The sequence below is a fragment of the Sorghum bicolor genome, chromosome 2, assembly GCF_000003195.3.
Source record: "Sorghum bicolor cultivar BTx623 chromosome 2, Sorghum_bicolor_NCBIv3, whole genome shotgun sequence".
NCBI lineage: Eukaryota > Viridiplantae > Streptophyta > Magnoliopsida > Poales > Poaceae > Sorghum > Sorghum bicolor.
The window spans coordinates 54,581,383-54,599,312 of NC_012871.2; the positions used below are offsets into that span (position 1 = coordinate 54,581,383).

Below are 17,930 nucleotides of genomic sequence, written 5' to 3' on the forward strand. Positions count from 1 at the left end.
AAAAGATATCAGATACTCCGTATGTCGAAAATCAAAATGGGCACTCCCTTCCATTTCAACAGAGTCCATGCAGTTCAAATTATACATTTGCAATTCAGTACACATCAAGAGACTGCGGCAAAAAAACCATGATTTGCATCATTTATTCTTTTTATTAGCAGAAAACATCACATGTATAGCTATTGTGATGACACTGCCATGAAGAGTTACATTGGGGGAGCACCATTTGCATCTCACTCTACTTGATGCAATTGCTGCAAGGTCTTCAGACTAGTTCAATTTTCTGTTCTGCCACCCAAGATTGTTTTGGCTCCAGTTGTACCATTTCAATCTACATGACAAAATTATTTATACCATCATCCAAAATCATGCAATTATCAAATGTGAGGATTCCAGGAAACATCAAACACTAACTCAAGTTGCACAGTTGTTGTAATACCTTGGCGTTTTCCACACAGACAAAATCTTTGTAGCAGGCCTCCATCTGCAAGTGAGGATTCCACAAGACTGCATCTGACCAACTGCATATGAAAAATAACAACCATAATAATGTGGACTTCAAGATGTCAAAACAGAGTCCTTTATATTTCCAGATCTCCACCTACTTTGAATTTGCGATGGCAATTTTGTCACCCAATCCATTGTCCAGGATGAGCTCACTTGGTGCACCAAGGTAGATGCAGTCAACGAATCCTGGAAAAGTCACCTCTTCCCTGGATGGTATTGAGTGGATTAAAAACTTATGCTCAACAGCATACCCATACTTACAAATACACTAGGTGATGCAGCAACTCTGAACACCTTAGACAAAAGTGGTACTAAATGCAAATATTGCTTTCTGCTCCCAGTCACATACAGTGATATTAATGTAAGGCAGGGAACCTAAATACTGTGGTAAGATCGGCAAAAGTCCAATGAGGCAACAAAAGAAACCAGAGTCTAATTTGTTTTTTCATGCATAAAACAGAGTTCCTCATAACTATTGACAAAAATCCAGACTGACCTCTCTTCTTTGCCCTCCAAAGGATTTTTCGGGTCAGGATCCTTATTGAGAGTTTTGCAACCTTTTAGACCTTTCACAGAAACACCAGCTATGGAAGCCTGTAAACCAAATATGTGAACATCAACTACATGGTATTTCAGAAAGGGAAGGTTCCAGGAAACTGCAACTTACAGAGAAATAAGTGTGGAGTGCTGAGTTGAATGAGAAAGGCTTGACATCCGTATTTATTATTTCTAGAGTTGTTGACAAGCTTGTAGAGTGCAGGGAAACCTGCAAATATTTTTAAATACACTCAAATCCATATGCTGCAAAGCACAAGGCTACCACTTCTGTGGTCAATAATATGATAAGGTTATGAATGTGTATGGACAGAAAACATCAAAGCACATAGTACACTGCCGGAGTTTAACCTTGTACAGTGCATGGAAGCTGAAATCCCACATAGAACGACTATAAGAGTCATCTTTCAGTTCCAAAGTTACAGTTGGATCTCCTTCCATGACTTCTGAATCTGTGATAGACCAATTCACATTCCGTGCAAATCCATGCTATCAAAGTAAAATTAGCCTTGGTAAGGTACAAAGAGTACACTGAATATGTGTTTCGTTATCATGTAGAATATTATGAAATGTGATAACATTATGCTACATAGCTGCATCATTAGTATAACCACATCGATAGTGGTACTATGATTCATCAAACCTAGTAGACGTGATGGAATTCCTGAAGATAAAATTTGACAGCTAACTTGGGGTCCATTTCTTGATTTGCCAAGATACGTTCTATATTTAACTGTGGCATCAGCAGAATTTTATCATTAACTTTTTGGGACCAAATATCCACCAAGACTAATGCTTCGTATCATATTTATTTTTTGTGTTAACATGGGTTACAATAGAAAATTGGTTTCACAAACCTGCTGCATAGGACCTGGGCCAAACTGGGGGAAACAATGTGGAATTCCACCACTGCTTTCAAAAAAAGTATGTAGTTAGCATGCTATTGGATAAAAACCTGATGTTCTATGGCTTGAAACTAACCTGATGGGTTTCTGCCCGTTAAACACAGCATCTGGTCGAACAAAGAGCAGGTCCTTGCCATTAGGGACTTTGAAAGAAGTAACACATGCTCCAAACAGATAAATCTCAGCCTCGCTTCATGCATAAAATGATTACACATTTAGTTGGCACTTGACAGTAAATGAAAAATAAGCGAGAGTTAAAGATAGTACTCCATCAATTCCTTTTTATAGGGCATATTAGGATTTGAAAAGATCAAACTAAATATAATTAGTCAAATTATATGCAACTATATGGTAATAAAGTAACATCACTAGACTCGATTTGATATATCTTTAAATATGAACACTAGTTTTGTGGAAATTTATATTGCAAGAGAAATAAGCGGCCAAAGTATTTTTTTTTCCAGAGTTCTTTAATTCAAAACCTAAAATGTCCTATAAAAAGAAGAGCACTCTAAAAAGAAATATGAGGAACGGGGGAGGAGGGGAAGGGGTGTACATTATTTTTGGTTGCACAGCAAAAGGGATCCAGGATAAGTTTATAAATGCAAATGTACCACCAAGGTCAGGTTAGGAGGCTGCCAAACACAGATACCATACCACAGGAAAATGCATCTGATAAACACTATTTGCAAATCATAATATCTACTAGGTAAACCAGCGAAGGAAACCATGCATAATTAGTCAAACTCTTGTTACACTTCCCCTTCCCCTAATCTAGTATTGTGAGTTGTGACTCGTGTTGCATATGCAGTTGATGCAACCTATAATGCTCCCCTCATCTTACCTAAAGCCCCCAGTCAAGCTCCCATCTCTCCCCAAACTCATCTCCTAAACCAGAAGTACACAGTCCCTCATCGCATACATCTCCAAATTCATCACCTAAACCAAGAGTACACAGTCCCTAATCCCATACAGATTAGACACGCAGATTGATCGCTTGATGTGATTCCCGGACAAAAGAAGAAATGAAAAAAAAAAGTACCTCCCGTGCGGGGATTTGAGGTCGATTTTCTGGAGCCCGCCATTGCCCTCCGACACCGCCACACCGGGCGCATACACCTTCTGCCCAACGCTGGCCATGGCCACCACACCAGAGCGCCTGCGTTCAAGAACCACGAAGTCGAACCGACCAAGAATCGTCTTTCTGCTCTTAACCGTCCACGCGGATCGAGTCGGATAAAAACAGATTTTAGCAGCGGTTGCAGTAATGGTACCTGAATCGGCGGGATGAACTGGAAGAGGAGGAAACGAAGGAGAGCGAAGGGAGGGTGGAGGCGCAAGAAGCCGCCATTTCTGTTTGGCCCCAAGTGAAGCTGCTGCTTGAGCAATTGCGCCCCCTTCCTCGGAGAAGCTGAGACTTCGCTGGTGTTTGCCTAGTTTAGAGTTGGAAAATGCACCGGATCTTCTGAGCTTCAAGTCTGCGTGCTCTTTTATGTGTGCTACCATGCCCCTCAGCCTCGCTTCGTGCATTTTAAGCAATAATATTTATTTGTATATATTGACAATAGTGCTCTAAAATTATAATTGAAGCCCACAACTTAAACATAGTTTGCCCCCAAAAAATTTTCCTCCAACCTATTCCTATGCAATCTAATTGCTTGTAAAAAATAAACTGATTCCGGTGAAATTTCTATATAGTTTTTATGAAATTTCTAGGTGAACTAAGCCACATTTGATCTAATCCACTAACACGTATCTCCCATATAGATCTGGTTAGAACATCTAGATCTAGGTTGTGAATTTGACATGACACGTACTCTCACATTAGCTATTCAATCAAAAGATGATTATTGAACTAGAAATACAATCCTCGGACTATATCAGATTTGTTTAGTCACTTCAAATTACTATAGTGCATTAGATGATTTAAAATCTAGGCATTAAGCATACATAAAGAAGGATTACTATTGCTTTTAGATATATTATAATTTCCAGAGTTCTTGAATGACTACGTGGATTACTGGCCTCAGAAGAAGAGAAAAGCACAAAGGAGCCTATAGTCTGTTGTCACACAAAGGATCGAAAGCCCTTCTGCGGAGGCGCTTTATTTTTATTTGAAAAAAGTGCGGAGGCGCTTTATATCCTTGATGAGGAAGCAGGAGTGGTGCAAAACCCATCTTGTCCCATGCGGTCAATTTTATTCTATGGATATGCCCTTCGAACGACTGAAAAGGCACTTGGATATATCAAAACATCCCCAACCGTTTTGCATAATTAGTTTGGCAAATGAGAGAGTTTGCCAAGTCTCAAAAAATATAATAAAAGTGAAAAGAGACAATCTCTAATGGTTTGGCATTAATCACTTCGCGCCAATTTACCAATATCAAGTGTGAACAGGTTTGGCATATATGCCAATCCTTTCTCTCTTTTTGCCAAGTTAACAAAATTGCAAAGTCTAAATGTCAAACCGTTAGATAAGTGTTTTTAAGACTTTTTTGTAAATACATGAATGCAAAGCTTATTTGCAAAACGGTTGAGGATGCTCTCAAATTCTCAATGGCTATATATATATATACTTTTCTCTCTTTGATTGATCACCCCCTTTCTGCTCTCTTCCACATTCTCATATTTTCTCCTTTAAGGCATATATATATATATATATATATATATATATATATATATATATATATATATATATATATATATATATATATATATATATATATATATAAAGTTGATCACGTTTTCTCAGAAGTTGCGTTATGACTTATGCAGAGCTATATCATCATTTTCTGATATTATTATTATTATTATTATAGACAGTGGTGGACCCAGACAAACTACACAAGGAGTGCTACATTAAAGAAGAGGTGCTAAATTAATTGAAAAGGAATGAATTTGAAGTTTTAGACAGCCCCTGTTTAGTTCTTGCTTAAAAAAACTTTTCGTTCCTTTACAATGAATGTTTGGACACATGTATAAATCATTAAATATAAATTAAAAAAACTAATTATAAATTTTGTATGTATTTTGCGAGATGAATGTTTAAATCTAATTATTCCATAATTAAACACTAATTACTTATAGTTATAAATATACTATAATATCTAAAATTTTTATTTTTGCAAACTAAACAACACCTTAATTTTCTCTAGACTTGTATCTCTCGGAGATTCCGGTGCTGCGTCTCAGCAGCATCGGGCCCTTCATCCGGCCTTGATTGTAGACACGTTACATTAGATTTTGGTATAAAACTTTATCTTATTCTAATATTAGTTCTTAATACTTCTTAATATTATATTAAAATATGAGAAGTTTGTTGCTAACTTTATTTTTTTATTTAGATTAGGATTTCTATGAAATATAATATATCAATTAGATGCATGTAGATTATAAACATATGAGTTTATGAAGCGTTTATATGACATAACAACACATAGTGCAAAAGTAGTGGAAGCATCCTCAAGCATAAATTTAGTTAAATTAGTAAATCAGTGAGATATGCAGGAATTGTGTTAAAACTTTTACCACAAATCAAGCATCACATTAAATAAGCTATCATAAAATTTTCATAATAATTAGAGGAGATAACTACAATTTTAATTTTACATTGAAAAGCAGAGTCAAGCATCTCCAGTAATACGACAAACATTTTGTACCTAGGCCCCTATACTTTCTTTATTTTCAATATGTTTTGATGTTTTTTTTGGAGATTTTGCATTAGAAATTCTAGAAAATTTTCTATTTTTATTTTCCTCTTCTATCTCACGGAGGTGGACACAGACGGGAGGCGGGAGGGGAACAGATTTTTTTGGAAGACTAAAATTTTTATGATTAAATCTTAAGAAAAGATATATAAATATATTACGCACTTTTTCATCAACAGTTCTAGATTCACACAAAAACCATTATACATTTTTTTTACAAATCCATACTCTCTTCATCAACTCATCGCTTCCCACACGTTGACTTGCCCCTTCCGTGCTCGATTTGCCGCCATCCTCTGCACTCTTATCGCCAGCGCCACCGCCGTTGCTCGTCGTCGCAGTCGGTGCAGCATGATCTGTTACGCACTGGAACCGGCAGGGGCGCGGCCTCGGCTTCCGCGCCGCCTCTGTGTCGCTCCCGTTCTCCATCATCAGTGCGCGCAGGCACCTCCTCGGCCTTGGCCTCGCCGTCGCTGGTGCCGCCTCACCGCCACCTCCTGCTACGCTCTTCTGCTGCGGCGCCGGCGCCACAACGAGCGGCGGTCTTCTCACAGGATCCTTTGGCTTCTCTTCCTCCCTCGGGATCGGCGTTGGTGTCGCCGCAGCAGGCTCCTCGCGCGCGTTCTTGATGTCCACGTGCACGCCGGGATTGCCGGCGGTGCACGTGCTCTCTTCCATCGACGAGTTGTTCACGCTCTGCACGTTGCTGTTCACGTTCGCGGCCACCGCCGACGGCCTCGAGCCCGGACCCGGCGCCGGAACCCCTGGCTCTGCGGCTCTCGGCAGTGGTGCTGGCGCTTCCATGGGGCCGCCGCCACTGCCGAGGACCATACTCGCGCCGACATTGTGCCCGGCGAGCGTGATGACGCGGTACCCCTGGCCGCTCTCCGGCCTCGCCACCGGCGTCTCGCGCGCGGCGAGGCTCTTGAGCCCGTCCTCGATCTCCCGCCGGTACGGCGCGCGCGCGCCGTCGAAGAGCCGCGACCGCGGGAAGCCCGAAATGGCGATCTTGGTGTCGTTGCCGCGGTTGCTGTCGTCTCTGCCCGACCTCTGTTCCTGGCCGGCGGGCGGGCCGCCCGAGAGCGTCAGCTCCAGGTCGGCTGTGGACGGCCGCCCGCCTCGGAGCTGCGACGAGTCTGAGCTCTCGACTGGAATCGTGTCCGATTCGTCAGAGGACTCAGCTTGGAGAGGGATATCTTCCACCGCGGCGTGTGGCGCCGCCCTCCGCTGCGCAGGCCCTGCTGGAGTTGGTGGCGGCGGCGAAGGTGGCTGAGGTCGGGGTGAGGATGGCATTGTCCAAGGCACTGGTGACGGCGGCCGTGGTTGCTGCCGCCATGATCCCACACTGCTTCTGTACGGAAGCCAGAAGCGAAATGGCTCCGGCCACGGCGGCAACGACGACGGTGGCCGTTCACCAGACATGGCTCTGCCTTGGGGTCGACGGCCTTGACGGAAACGAAACAACTGGAGGTGTTTGCATTGCATTCGATATGAAGCTATGTACTGCTCGCATAGTTTCATTGGTTTCCATTATCCTCGGTTGCTGATTGCTTGCAACAAGGTGTTGCCTTGGGCATGTCGAGAAAGGTAAGGAATTGGGGCTTTTCCTTGGCTTGCAGCTTTGGAGAAAGGATGAACCGGCAGTTTGTCAACTGGATTAAGCAGGGCATCAAATCGGGCAAGGTTCAGTAATTGGTATCAGCCTATCAGGCGATTTAACCACCTGCAATTTTCACCGAACTTCAGTAGTTCAGTTCACACGTTCCCATAATTTATCACAAAAGATGCTGTAATGGACATGCTAAACATGAAGATCTGCTGTAAGGATAAAGCAGTCAGGAAAATGTTCAGGGAGATTAGTTCTTCCTTCCTTCTTTCTTTTAAAAAAATGTTCAGGGAGATTAGAATGGACTAAAGGACAATCAAAACCATTGGAGCAAGTAAAATTTTATTCATATAAAATATATATAATTATTGAACAACCAGCTTGTACATGTTCACAAAGAGCCATCTTACACCATATTAACTACAACCAGCAAAACCTTAAAAACTAAGATACAGATAAATGGGCCCTAAAATGAGTACTGCTTCATAGCTTATCTTACAACAATTGACTTGATAATCTAAGGGACGATCCATGCCGTCCACTTTTTCTTCTCTGTCGCCACCTTTCCTTAATGTCACCAGACTCTCTTGTTGGATCACTTGGGCTAGCACCACCCATTTCTTCAGTATCTTGCTTGGTAACGGTGTTGTTTGAGATGCCCCGCAATCGAGCAGTTTCTGCTATCAGGTCATTCACCAGCATCTCAGTTGTCCTTGTGGTAATCCCTCTCACGTACCACGAAATGGGTGGTGGGGGTAAAAGAGCAGGCTCGATAAGCTGATCCAAGGTAATGGCACATCCAACTCTTCCCCTGCCACCAGTACAAGATTCATATTCCTCCAATGTATGTGGGTCTAGAGGAAGACATAATTCCTTGTCAACAAAAAGGGGTTCTATCTTCCAGCAACCCTCAAATTTCCTCATAAAACCGGTCCGCCCCTGCCTAAACTTTACCTGCACAAGGTATTGCATGGAGCAAATATCAGGCAACATACTGCATGTGCTGACCAAAAGATAATGGCAATGTTTCAGGTTTTTACAGTGTGATTTTTTCTGTTCTGGTCAACAAAAACATGAACGGATAAGATGCCAGACCACCACAGGAACTTCCAGATTGCTGCCTGCTCCACTTCAACTATTTGTCTTGATCCTTCGTCAAGCAAGACTTTCCTAGATATTACTTCCTGAAAAAGTGAAACAATATCGTAGCCATGAATGCCTAGCTCTATTATGAGATCCTGGACCCTTTTCTTCTCATGAGAAATTTCAATGGCTTATTATTTTCAGTATAAAAATATGAATTATGCATGGGCCCTCATGTTTTCTTGGCTCATGTAGTAGTAAGTACACCTGGCCCATCACTGAACTATCCAAAAGCTCCTTATGTATTCTCTATGCAAGAGCACTGACTATCGAGTTATTCTAGCTACGAGATGTACAACTAAAGCTTTAGCATCCAATAGAACACAATTCAAAAGCAATCCAATTGAAAGAACATTTTCCAAACATCTTCAATTGAGGGCAGTCAAAAATAGAGTTCACGTATTCAGTCAGCTCCACCAAGCAATCACAAGTACATATCAGTTAGCTCAATCTGAAAAAGCACACCTGTACACACCTTGATATTCTTGAACACCCTTTTGTTCTCTGGATCAATTATGATGTTGTATACTGCATCTGGTGGTAACCCTGCCTTAAATCTCAGATTGAGGTTGCAAAGGGAATCTTCTGGTACAGTCACCTGTAAACATTTGATCATGTAAAGCATAAGTTCTTAAACTGTATGAAGTATGAACATTCTTGAAAGTATGTCAGAAATTATTTCAGCCTTGAGATCAACAAAAGCTAACTCACTAAATTAATAGGGGTTTCTAACATATTTTGGTATTCTAATTCAGTGTAAGTTTGGCACTAAAGCAACGGTAAAGAAGCAGTATGGATACAGAGAGAAGTGTTATGCAGCAATCAACGTAGATACCTTTATTTCTGGCGGCTCGTCGGTCCAGCTAGGATTGTCCCACCAAGCTTGGAGCTGCCTATCCAAGCGAAACTCCGCAGAAGCTGAAGCAGCAGCAGAACACGACTGTTTCGCCTTCTCTGACGATACCTCAGCACTCATGCGGCGGCCATGACCATCCTTGTTCAAGAAACGCCCAAAATGCACCTATGGCAAGACGCAGGCAACAACAAATTCACATCTGCAGAAACAGTTCCGAACCCGTTGGTCTTTCCTTTTTGACAAACCGACCTTAAGAGAGCTCTGAATCTTATCGGGAATCTGCATCAGGCTGTTCAATCCCAACGCAGGTCTCCGCAGCCAGCCATCCCAACGTTCGTGCCTGGTGCTGTCTCCCATCAAGAAACCCAATGCCCTAAAACAAGTCACCAAAACAAGAATGAAATACGAGGCATCGCAGCCCCAGCAGCTTGAAGAAATGGAGAAAGATTAAGATAATTAATTAGATAAAAAGACTATTATGATGGAGGATAAAATAAAAGGAGAAAAATCTGACCTCGGGCCGATAGAGGAACTGGAGCTCCGTTCCAGGTGTGGGGATGGCTCTGGAACGGGAAGGAAGCAGGAGTGACCAACCGTAGAAGAGAGCCGCCAGAAGGGACGAGGAAGGTCAGAGCTCCCGAGTTCCGTCGCCCGGTCGCCGTCACGGCGAGCTGAGCTCGGTCGGTCAGTCTTTCTCCTAGTCCAATCTCGATCAAGCCCTCAAACGTGAAGGGCCTGGAAATAGAGTCTGATGGGCTTTGCTCCTTCGTATTGGGCCCCCATGTATATTTGAGGCCTGAACTTGATGGCTACTGGGAAATTGGCTGATGCAACTAATAATTAAACTTTTTGCTAAAAACACTAATAATTGAATTTTTTTCTAAAAAAAAACTAATATTGAACTGCCTTTTCTCAAAAAAATTAAATAAATAACTAATAATTGACAAGGATTGCCGTGTATAATATGACAAAACATTCACCAAAATTCAAGACATGATATGTTCTTTCGATGTACAAGTAGCCGTCAAAGTATATAAATGTTTGGCTGTCTGCATTTCAATCGGGACACCATATAAAGAGAGGTCAATTTAATCAGCACTTTATACAGAATCTAAATGTTTGGCTGTCTGCAGTAGTACTAAGAAGAGATATCCGTATCAAACAATCCCTTGGTTGGACCCATTGCGCTGTACACTTAAGTGATATTCTCCACCGTAGCGAGTAATATGGTTATCATTTCTGTGCTTGGCAGCGGTTGCTTCGTGCAGATGTGCAGCCATGTCCATGTGTGATGAGGATGCTTGGTGTTCATAAATCTGGCCATCGCCTGTTAGCACCTGAGGTTCGTGGCATCGCTCTTCCGGCTGTAAACCTATCAAAAGTCCCAAGTAAACATAACAAATCAAGTTAACTACTAGCTATGATCCAATTCACTTGTTTGGAACATTTATATGGGCTTCAACCTACATGCTCGAACATTTACATTCTTCTACCATGGTAGTAAACCTTAAACAAGAACTTTTGATGAAGAATACATTATCGTGTTCATGTGATGAAACTAAGTAGATATAGAAGCAAAGGTTTCGAAAGTTTGCATTTGCCTCACAGGTTATTGGACATTTTGTTTTGGACCGTAGGTAGTACAAGAACTTCACTCTGTGCAAAATCTTTATTCACATTAAACACAATTTGTATTCTCTTATTAGCTCTATTTTCATATATTACAATTTTGCTCTGACCAACCATGATAATTACTCATGTGGACAAATCTTTTCTTCTTATGTGGAACCCTACTCTATTACAGCTTCGACTGTTTATCATTCATCAATGACTATATTCATGAAAAGAGAAGAATATATGATCATAGTCATGCAAACGTATCATTGCATTAAGAAGAGAGAGGTCTTAGAATACAACACACCCAAAGAGATGAAAAAAAAGAGAACAGGGGATAATGCCTTAGAGCTTCTTATAGCCTTAAAAAACCACAACAATACTTTTTGGAAAATTCAAGACCACTTTTATAGAGCCTTAGAGCTTACAAGAATACTTCTCTCAAGTAGTTCCATTTATTATTTCAAGTTCAAAACTGAAAAAAATAACATATTTGAGAAATACATTTACTAGATGTTGCATTTTTGAGATAGTGAAAAGTATTTTGAACTAGGAGGACCATCCCATTTGGTACGTTAACATATGTTCAAATAAAGATCTGACCTGTTATTCAATGTTTCAAATGTTTAGATATGTAAGCACCAAACCTGCTTTGTCATTGGACACTGGATTGTCAGTTGTTGAGACATCTGAAAAGGAGCCAGATGCAAATAGTCCACTAGAACTTGATGCAATGGAAGAAATTCGAGATGGAGATGATGGGAACTGGTGTCCAGGGCTTAGTTGTACTTTCTCTCTAGTTGAGTTTGGCTACAAAAAAGAAACAAGAACATTGGAAATAACTATTGTTACGCTACGAAAAATATGTAGAAACAAACATGGGAGATGCATCGCAAGTTTACCTTGTTAATAAAATTAGGATCTTCACTTTTATGTCCATCCATATGATAAGAGATTGTCAATTTTTGCTTCAGCTTATTTTGTGGATAACTATCAATGTCTGAGAAAGTTATTCCTACTGCCACATCTTTGTTTGCAGACTCCTTCAGAATCGTATGTGAGATAGCACTACTTGATCCAACTTCCTTGACTTGTTCTGAGCATGCATTGGATTGGGAGCTTAGAGAACATGACTGCACTATGCAATCCTGGCACCCCAAAACCTCAATTTGGAGCTTTTTGCGGTTTGAAAGTGACTTAGGTAATGCTTTGAGTCCAACACATTGTGCTACATTAAGATACTCCAAATTACTAAGTTTGTCAAAAGCAGATGGTAGATATTCTACACTAGGGCAGTGTGAGAGATTTAGAAACTGAAGAGAAGTAAGGCATTCAAAGGACTCCGGGAGTTTAAGATCAGAACAAAATGAAAGGTTCAGACCTTTCAAATATGCAAGCTGACCAAATGATTGGGGGAGTAGCTCAAGTTTTGAGCATTTTGACAGACTCAAAAATTGAAGTGAACAAATGTTGCCAAAAAAGTCAGGTAGCATTCGGAACTCAAAACCACTCAAGTTTAAATCCACGATGGAAGAAAAACTAGAGAATGATTGCAATAATCCATCAGGCAATGTTGGAAGCTTAGAACACTTCGAAAGGTTCAAAAAGCGAAGTTTCCTGAGATTTTCCAGAGATGCAGGAAAACTCCTAACTTCAGGGCAGCATGACAAGTTTAGGTAATGTAACTCATGCAGCAAATCTAGGTTATTCAATAGCTGAAGTTTCTTGCAACCTTGGAGATTCAAATAATTCAGCCTCTTTAAGTTGGCAATGAAGGCTGGTAGCTCAGTTACTTCGGTATCTGACAGATCCAGTGTCTGAAGCTTATGAAAGCCACTAATTTGGGGAGGCAGATCTACAATGGACAATGTTGAAGCATCAAGATATCTCAGTTGTTTCAACTGAAACACTGGAGCGGGCATCTCCTTCACAGAACACCCACTGATATCCAAAACACGCAAAAATTTGTTCACTGAAAGAACTTCGCTGACATGCTGTAATTCTGCACCAGTTGTCTTGAAAATTAGTGATCTTGCCTTGGAAGGCCAAGCCTTACTATCTATTGATTGTAAGCTAGAAGCAGAAACTTGCGCATAACGGTAATCATAATTTCTGTTGCAGCGTTCATTCTCAGCATCTAAGATCACAAGGATATCTTCACCAGCAACTGACCTAGCAAGATCGTGTGCCAAATTATTCATGCAGAGCTTTTCATCAGAAGTATTGGATATTTCAGCATCAGTCTGTAAATGGAAACGAGGTTAATTAGCTAGCTTACTCAACTAAACCACAAAACTATAGCGCAAGAACATTTTGGTTGAACTTAGGAGAGAATAAAAGGATATGAGAAATAGGCTACCTCAAAAGAGCAAAAATGCACAGATCTTAGTTCATAATAAGAGCTTATTTCCATCAAAGAAAATATAATAAGAGCTTATTTCCAAATGTATTAATATCATGTCTAGTTATGCAGACTATTAAAGAGGATGTGTGCAATATATACTGTGCATTCATCAAAATTTGAGAAACATTACTAAACAAAGTTTAAAAAGTAAACCAGATGGGCCTAATTTTTTACACTTTGGCCTTTTTTCTGAAACAAATTTACATTTAGCCCCTTAAGTGACATAAACTCATCTTTGGACCCTAGGAGTCGGCGCCATAACTCACTCCGAGGTAACACATCTCGGCGCCACAAATCTTGGCTCCGAGGTGCCTGGCCATGCACAACAGGACATCCTAGGTAGTACTGACGTGGTTGGTACCTCGGAGCCACAAATCTTGGCTCCGAGGTCGGAGCCACAGATCTTGACGCCGACCTCGGAGCAGAGATCTGTGGCTCTGACCTCGGAGCCATGGATCCTAGCGTCGAGCTTCGATTTAGAATCTACGACCAAATTTTACTGCCTGAGGCTACTCTCATTTGTTCCTCCTCCCTCTGAGGCTCTTACCCTCCATAGAAGCAACTACATAATATCGAAGTCTCTAGACATTGAAAATAAGCAAAATACATGCAGTTCAAATACATTGCCTAACTACATCGCCTAGTAACCTAACTAAATATATTTCTAAATTTGCTATTTGCCTATATAAAATAAATTTACTAACTACATTGCCTAACTACCTAACTACCTATCAAATTTAACTATAGAACTAGATAACTATAACTAGATTAGCTATATACAGAATTTAATTATAAATGTAGAATTAAATACATTGCCTAATCTAGTTATAGTTATCTAGTTCTATAGTTAAATTTGATAGGTAGTTAGGCAATGTAGTTAGTAAATTTATTTTATATAGGCAGATAACAAATTTAGATACATATTTAGTTAGGTTATTATGTGATGTAGTTAGACAATATATTTGGACTGCATGTATTTTGCTTATTTTGAATGTCTATAGACTTCGATATTATGTAGTTGCTTTTATGGAGGGCAAGAACCTGAGAGGGAGGAGGAACAAATGAGACTCAGGCAGTAAAATTTGGTCGTAGTTTCTGAATCCAAGCTCGGCGCCAGGATCCATGGCTCCAAGGTCAGAGCCATAGATCTTGGCTCCGAGATACCAGCCACGTCAGTGCCACCTAGGATGCCCTGCTGTGCATGGCCAGGCACCTCGGGGCCAAGATTTGTGGCACCAAGATGTGTTACCTCGGAGCCATGAGTTCTAGCGCTGACCCCAGGGTCCAAAAATGAGTTTATGTCATTTAAGGGGCCACGAGGCCGGGCCCACTTACATCTGGCAGCTTTTCTAGGACATAGTCAGCCCTCACAGACCAACACCAGTATTTTCTGCACACTTTGTCCTCACTCATGTGCATCTGGGAAGTACTTCTCGGTCGGTCACCCATCCCTAAATTTCTTTAGGCTAAGCACGCTTAACTTTAGAGTTCTTTGGAGATGGACTTCTGAAAAAGAAGTTACAACTTGTTGGTATGAGTGTCCTATTAATCCTATTAAGCCCTAGGCCGGGATGTTACATCAAACCAGATGGGCTTGCTTTGGGCATCAACAGAAATCCTGATGACCTAAACTCAAATTACACAATTTAAGTATGAGTCTGAAAGCAAATACCATCTGGTGAATCTTATCAGATCTGAAACTTTTGCAACCAATCTTTGTTATGTATGGTATTATCACTTCTGCAAAAAGATAAATGTGTATGGTATTATCATAATTCATTTAATAAGTAAATGAACTTTATGTGTGATGTTTGTCATATCTTATATCTGTACAAATGTGAATGACCATAGTAATTGCCTTGACATATTCTGCATGTAGTTACTCTTGTTAATACTACAATTTCCATATCCATTATAACAGGACATTATTATGTGAACCTTCTTTCACAGAAATGTATTTATTAAAATTTATTGAGATGGATCTTACTATGGTGCTTGTAAGAAAAAAAAATATCTTAAGTACAACCGTAAACTTACCTGATGCCTCTCTAGAACTTGAAGGAAATAAATATCTTTAAGTTCATCAATGTATTTCTCAGCAGTAACATCAAGCGGCAAGGTTCCATGTCTGGATTCAATCATGTCAAGTGCAATCCATTGCTGAATAAGTTTTTTCTTATCAATGACATGTCCTTTAGGGAAGATTGAACAATATGCAAAGCATAACCTTAGCTCATGGGGCATACAGTAGTATATTATCTTGAATGATGGAAATATTGGCATAATTTTGTTTTCAGGAAAGTCTTCCTCTATTTTCCACATGTCTTTATCCTTTGCAGCTATCCATATCTCACGCCTCTGTCTTTGAGCATTCACCACAGATCCAAGAAAGTTGGCTACCAAGGGTATTCCTTCACATCTCCTAACAATTTCTTCTCCATATTCCCTGAAAAGTGGGTCATTATGACCTGCCATTGCCCTTTGAGAGAATATAGTTGAACAATCATCTTCTGACAACAAAGGCAGTTTGTATGGTGGCACAGTGGATATCAGCTCAGCTACTTTACTGCTGTGAGTGGTCACTATGATCTTGCTTTCAGTCTTTCTACCTGTAAGCAACATCTGCTTCAGCTCATTCACTTCTTCATATTTGCCCCACAAGCTATCCAACACTATTAAGCAGCTATACCTATTAAGTATGTCTTGAACAGCATTCTTGATTGACTGCATCTGCATGCTTCCCTCAACCCTTTCTGTAGTTTGCAAAACTATATCTCTCCCAATTTTTTCAAGGTTGACATTGCCCATGGAAATATGAACCCATATCCTGAATCTGAATGCCTCTGCTCTTGCGTCATTGAAAATAAGTTGTGCAAGGCTCGTCTTCCCAAGGCCCACTGGCCCAACTATGGAAATAATGGTAAGTTCTTTCACATTTATCTGCATCAACATGTACATAAGATGTTCCAAGTCTCGATCCCTCCCAACAATTCTGATGTCATTGTTTCTGTATGATGTTGTCTGCTTTTCATCAAAATTTACCACTGAGTTAATATGCGAGATGAAATGATACTGGGTAGGTAAATGTTGCCTCGTCTGTAACAACTCCCTCTTGGATTTCATCTTATGAACCATGCTAACCTTCGAAAGCATGGGATTGGATAAAGAGCAGAGTAAAGATCCCTGAAAATTTGCAACCACATTGACTCTGTAAGTTTGCGTCCACTGTTTCAGCAGCAAAACACAACTGAAGAAGTGTTGGTGTAATTATTAAGAACAGAAGCCTAAGGTCCAGCTGTATTAAACTTTAGAATGGCATGTCCTTTTACTATTTTTAGATTGGTGATAAGTGGTTAGTGTACATTGGTGTAATCCACAGGTCATAAGAGTCTAAAATCTGGAGAAGCACATTGGAAAATCCAACATAAACAACTCGCCCAATTATGCTGTGGGTGTGAATTTAACTCTGGACTTTGGTCAGAGAGGTCAGGTGCCACATTGTTAAGCTATATATGCAGTGGTAGGTATTCTAAAGCCAGGTCATAGACTTAGTGGATGATAGCTTACATAGGTTTACTACTTTACATACTGATAAGAGACAAGAAACATGATTGCATCTTTGTCACTGAACTAGGAAGAGTCTGCAGGAAAAACTACCACAGCAGATCTATAAAGTACAAGTGAGGAGACAAACAACATAACTAATAAAATTCCAGCAGCCAAATGAGCATCACACTGCTGCTGCTGTGATAGTAAAGAAGGACATGAAAGGCCAGGTTATAAATGCAGATTACTGGAGCTGCTAGATTATACAACAAAGGAAACTGGATTTCAAAATATGGGTGAATAGAGGATTCAATCATCTCCGGGCGCATAAAGTTTGAACTTGAACAAAAACTTGTGCAAAGAGAAATCAGCAACTTAATGGTTCCAGGTGCAACTGTTTATGCTGATCTCTGCAATTATTTATGTGCTAATTTTTCTTTTTAAACCCGAGAACAAATTTAACATCCACATAGGTGATTGTATACCTTATCAATCCACATACAAATATACCAGTAATCTTTGGTGCACCGGTTTAGGCATTACGTGTTTGGTAGCACCTGAGTTGCTCTTGCTCCGACCTCCTAGAACAAATTCCCTAAATAACTAGGAAAAAATAAAAGGGGATTATCGTTCTTACCTTCTGAGCATAGTTGCTTCTCTCATATTCCTCCTTGGAAAAGTAGTACCCATCAACCATGTCTTCGATATCGTAAGCCAGAGACTTGATCTGGCCCAGCCAGTGCCGCAGGTTCGCCCTATCGCGCCCGAAGGAGTTGTTCTCCGCGTTCTTGAGGAGGCCTTCAAGGTATACCAGGGTGTCCTTGATGCCCTCGAGGTCGTCGCTGAAGCTGCAGCACAGCTTCGCCTCGCCCTGCGCGACGCCGATGATCTCGTTGATCTTCCGAGCGACCTGGTTCACCGTCGCGGCGACGAGCATCTCGGGCCCGACCATGGCCGCTGGACGTCGTCCCGAGGGCCGGCAGGGCAGATAGAGAGGGGAGACGAATGAGGAAGAGCGTAGTAGCACTGGCTTGGCTGGAGTCTGGACTCTGGACCGTGCGCGGAGGCGAAGGCGTACGCTCGGTGC

General features: G+C 40.8%; 4 protein-coding genes across 6 annotated transcripts; all 4 read right to left on the bottom strand.

Annotated features, from left to right (window-relative positions):
* Window positions 28-3,486, bottom strand: LOC8075824 (putative glucose-6-phosphate 1-epimerase). Its single transcript, XM_002462185.2, has 10 exons — window positions 3,242-3,486; window positions 3,010-3,126; window positions 2,044-2,157; window positions 1,920-1,971; window positions 1,414-1,551; window positions 1,175-1,273; window positions 1,004-1,101; window positions 606-713; window positions 440-521; window positions 28-331 (listed from the first exon to the last, which is right to left on the bottom strand). The coding sequence occupies exons 1-10, from the start codon at window positions 3,316-3,318 to the stop codon at window positions 266-268; spliced, it is 951 nt and encodes a 316-aa protein (XP_002462230.1). The 5' UTR covers window positions 3,319-3,486; the 3' UTR covers window positions 28-265.
* LOC110432725 (translation initiation factor IF-2-like) lies at window positions 5,876-7,096 on the bottom strand. Its single transcript, XM_021453513.1, has one exon. It carries the CDS (start codon window positions 7,094-7,096, stop codon window positions 5,876-5,878), a length of 1,221 nt encoding a protein of 406 aa, XP_021309188.1.
* LOC110432571 lies at window positions 7,606-9,999 on the bottom strand. The gene is made up of 6 exons (XM_021453312.1): window positions 9,794-9,999; window positions 9,529-9,652; window positions 9,259-9,444; window positions 8,899-9,021; window positions 8,321-8,464; window positions 7,606-8,234 (listed from the first exon to the last, which is right to left on the bottom strand). Exons 2-6 carry the CDS (start codon window positions 9,634-9,636, stop codon window positions 7,776-7,778), a joined length of 1,020 nt encoding a protein of 339 aa, XP_021308987.1. The 5' UTR covers window positions 9,637-9,652; window positions 9,794-9,999; the 3' UTR covers window positions 7,606-7,775.
* On the bottom strand, window positions 10,238-17,930 carry LOC8054571 (putative disease resistance protein RGA3). 3 transcript variants are annotated; one of them, XM_021453311.1, is made up of 6 exons: window positions 17,481-17,924; window positions 15,335-16,480; window positions 12,626-13,136; window positions 11,796-12,121; window positions 11,541-11,703; window positions 10,238-10,651 (listed from the first exon to the last, which is right to left on the bottom strand). In XM_021453311.1, exons 1-6 carry the CDS (start codon window positions 17,793-17,795, stop codon window positions 10,437-10,439), a joined length of 2,676 nt encoding a protein of 891 aa, XP_021308986.1. In that variant the 5' UTR covers window positions 17,796-17,924; the 3' UTR covers window positions 10,238-10,436. The 3 variants fall into 3 exon arrangements, with proteins under 3 accessions (XP_021308986.1, XP_021308984.1, XP_021308985.1); XM_021453309.1 differs by having other exon boundaries at window positions 11,796-13,136; window positions 17,481-17,925; XM_021453310.1 differs by having other exon boundaries at window positions 10,576-10,651; window positions 11,497-11,703; window positions 11,796-13,136; window positions 17,481-17,930.

Coding starts and splice junctions, on each gene's coding strand:
- LOC110432571 (XM_021453312.1), bottom strand. CDS start 9,636: ATGGGAGACAGCACCAGGCACGAACGTTGGGATGGCTGGCTGCGGAGA. Junction 9,445..9,528: donor AGATTCAGAGCTCTCTTAAG/GTCGGTTTGTCA, acceptor GTCTTGCCATAG/GTGCATTTTGGGCGTTTCTT. Junction 8,465..8,898: donor GGGTGTTCAAGAATATCAAG/GTGTGTACAGGT, acceptor TCACTTTTTCAG/GAAGTAATATCTAGGAAAGT.
- LOC8054571 (XM_021453309.1), bottom strand. CDS start 17,795: ATGGTCGGGCCCGAGATGCTCGTCGCCGCGACGGTGAACCAGGTCGCT. Junction 13,137..15,334: donor AAGTTCTAGAGAGGCATCAG/GTAAGTTTACGG, acceptor TTCCATTTACAG/ACTGATGCTGAAATATCCAA. Junction 10,652..11,540: donor AGTGTCCAATGACAAAGCAG/GTTTGGTGCTTA, acceptor GACTTTTGATAG/GTTTACAGCCGGAAGAGCGA.
- LOC8075824 (XM_002462185.2), bottom strand. CDS start 3,318: ATGGCGGCTTCTTGCGCCTCCACCCTCCCTTCGCTCTCCTTCGTTTCC. Junction 2,158..3,009: donor CTCAAATCCCCGCACGGGAG/GTACTTTTTTTT, acceptor TTATGCATGAAG/CGAGGCTGAGATTTATCTGT. Junction 522..605: donor ATTGCCATCGCAAATTCAAA/GTAGGTGGAGAT, acceptor TTTCATATGCAG/TTGGTCAGATGCAGTCTTGT.
- LOC110432725 (XM_021453513.1), bottom strand. CDS start 7,096: ATGTCTGGTGAACGGCCACCGTCGTCGTTGCCGCCGTGGCCGGAGCCA.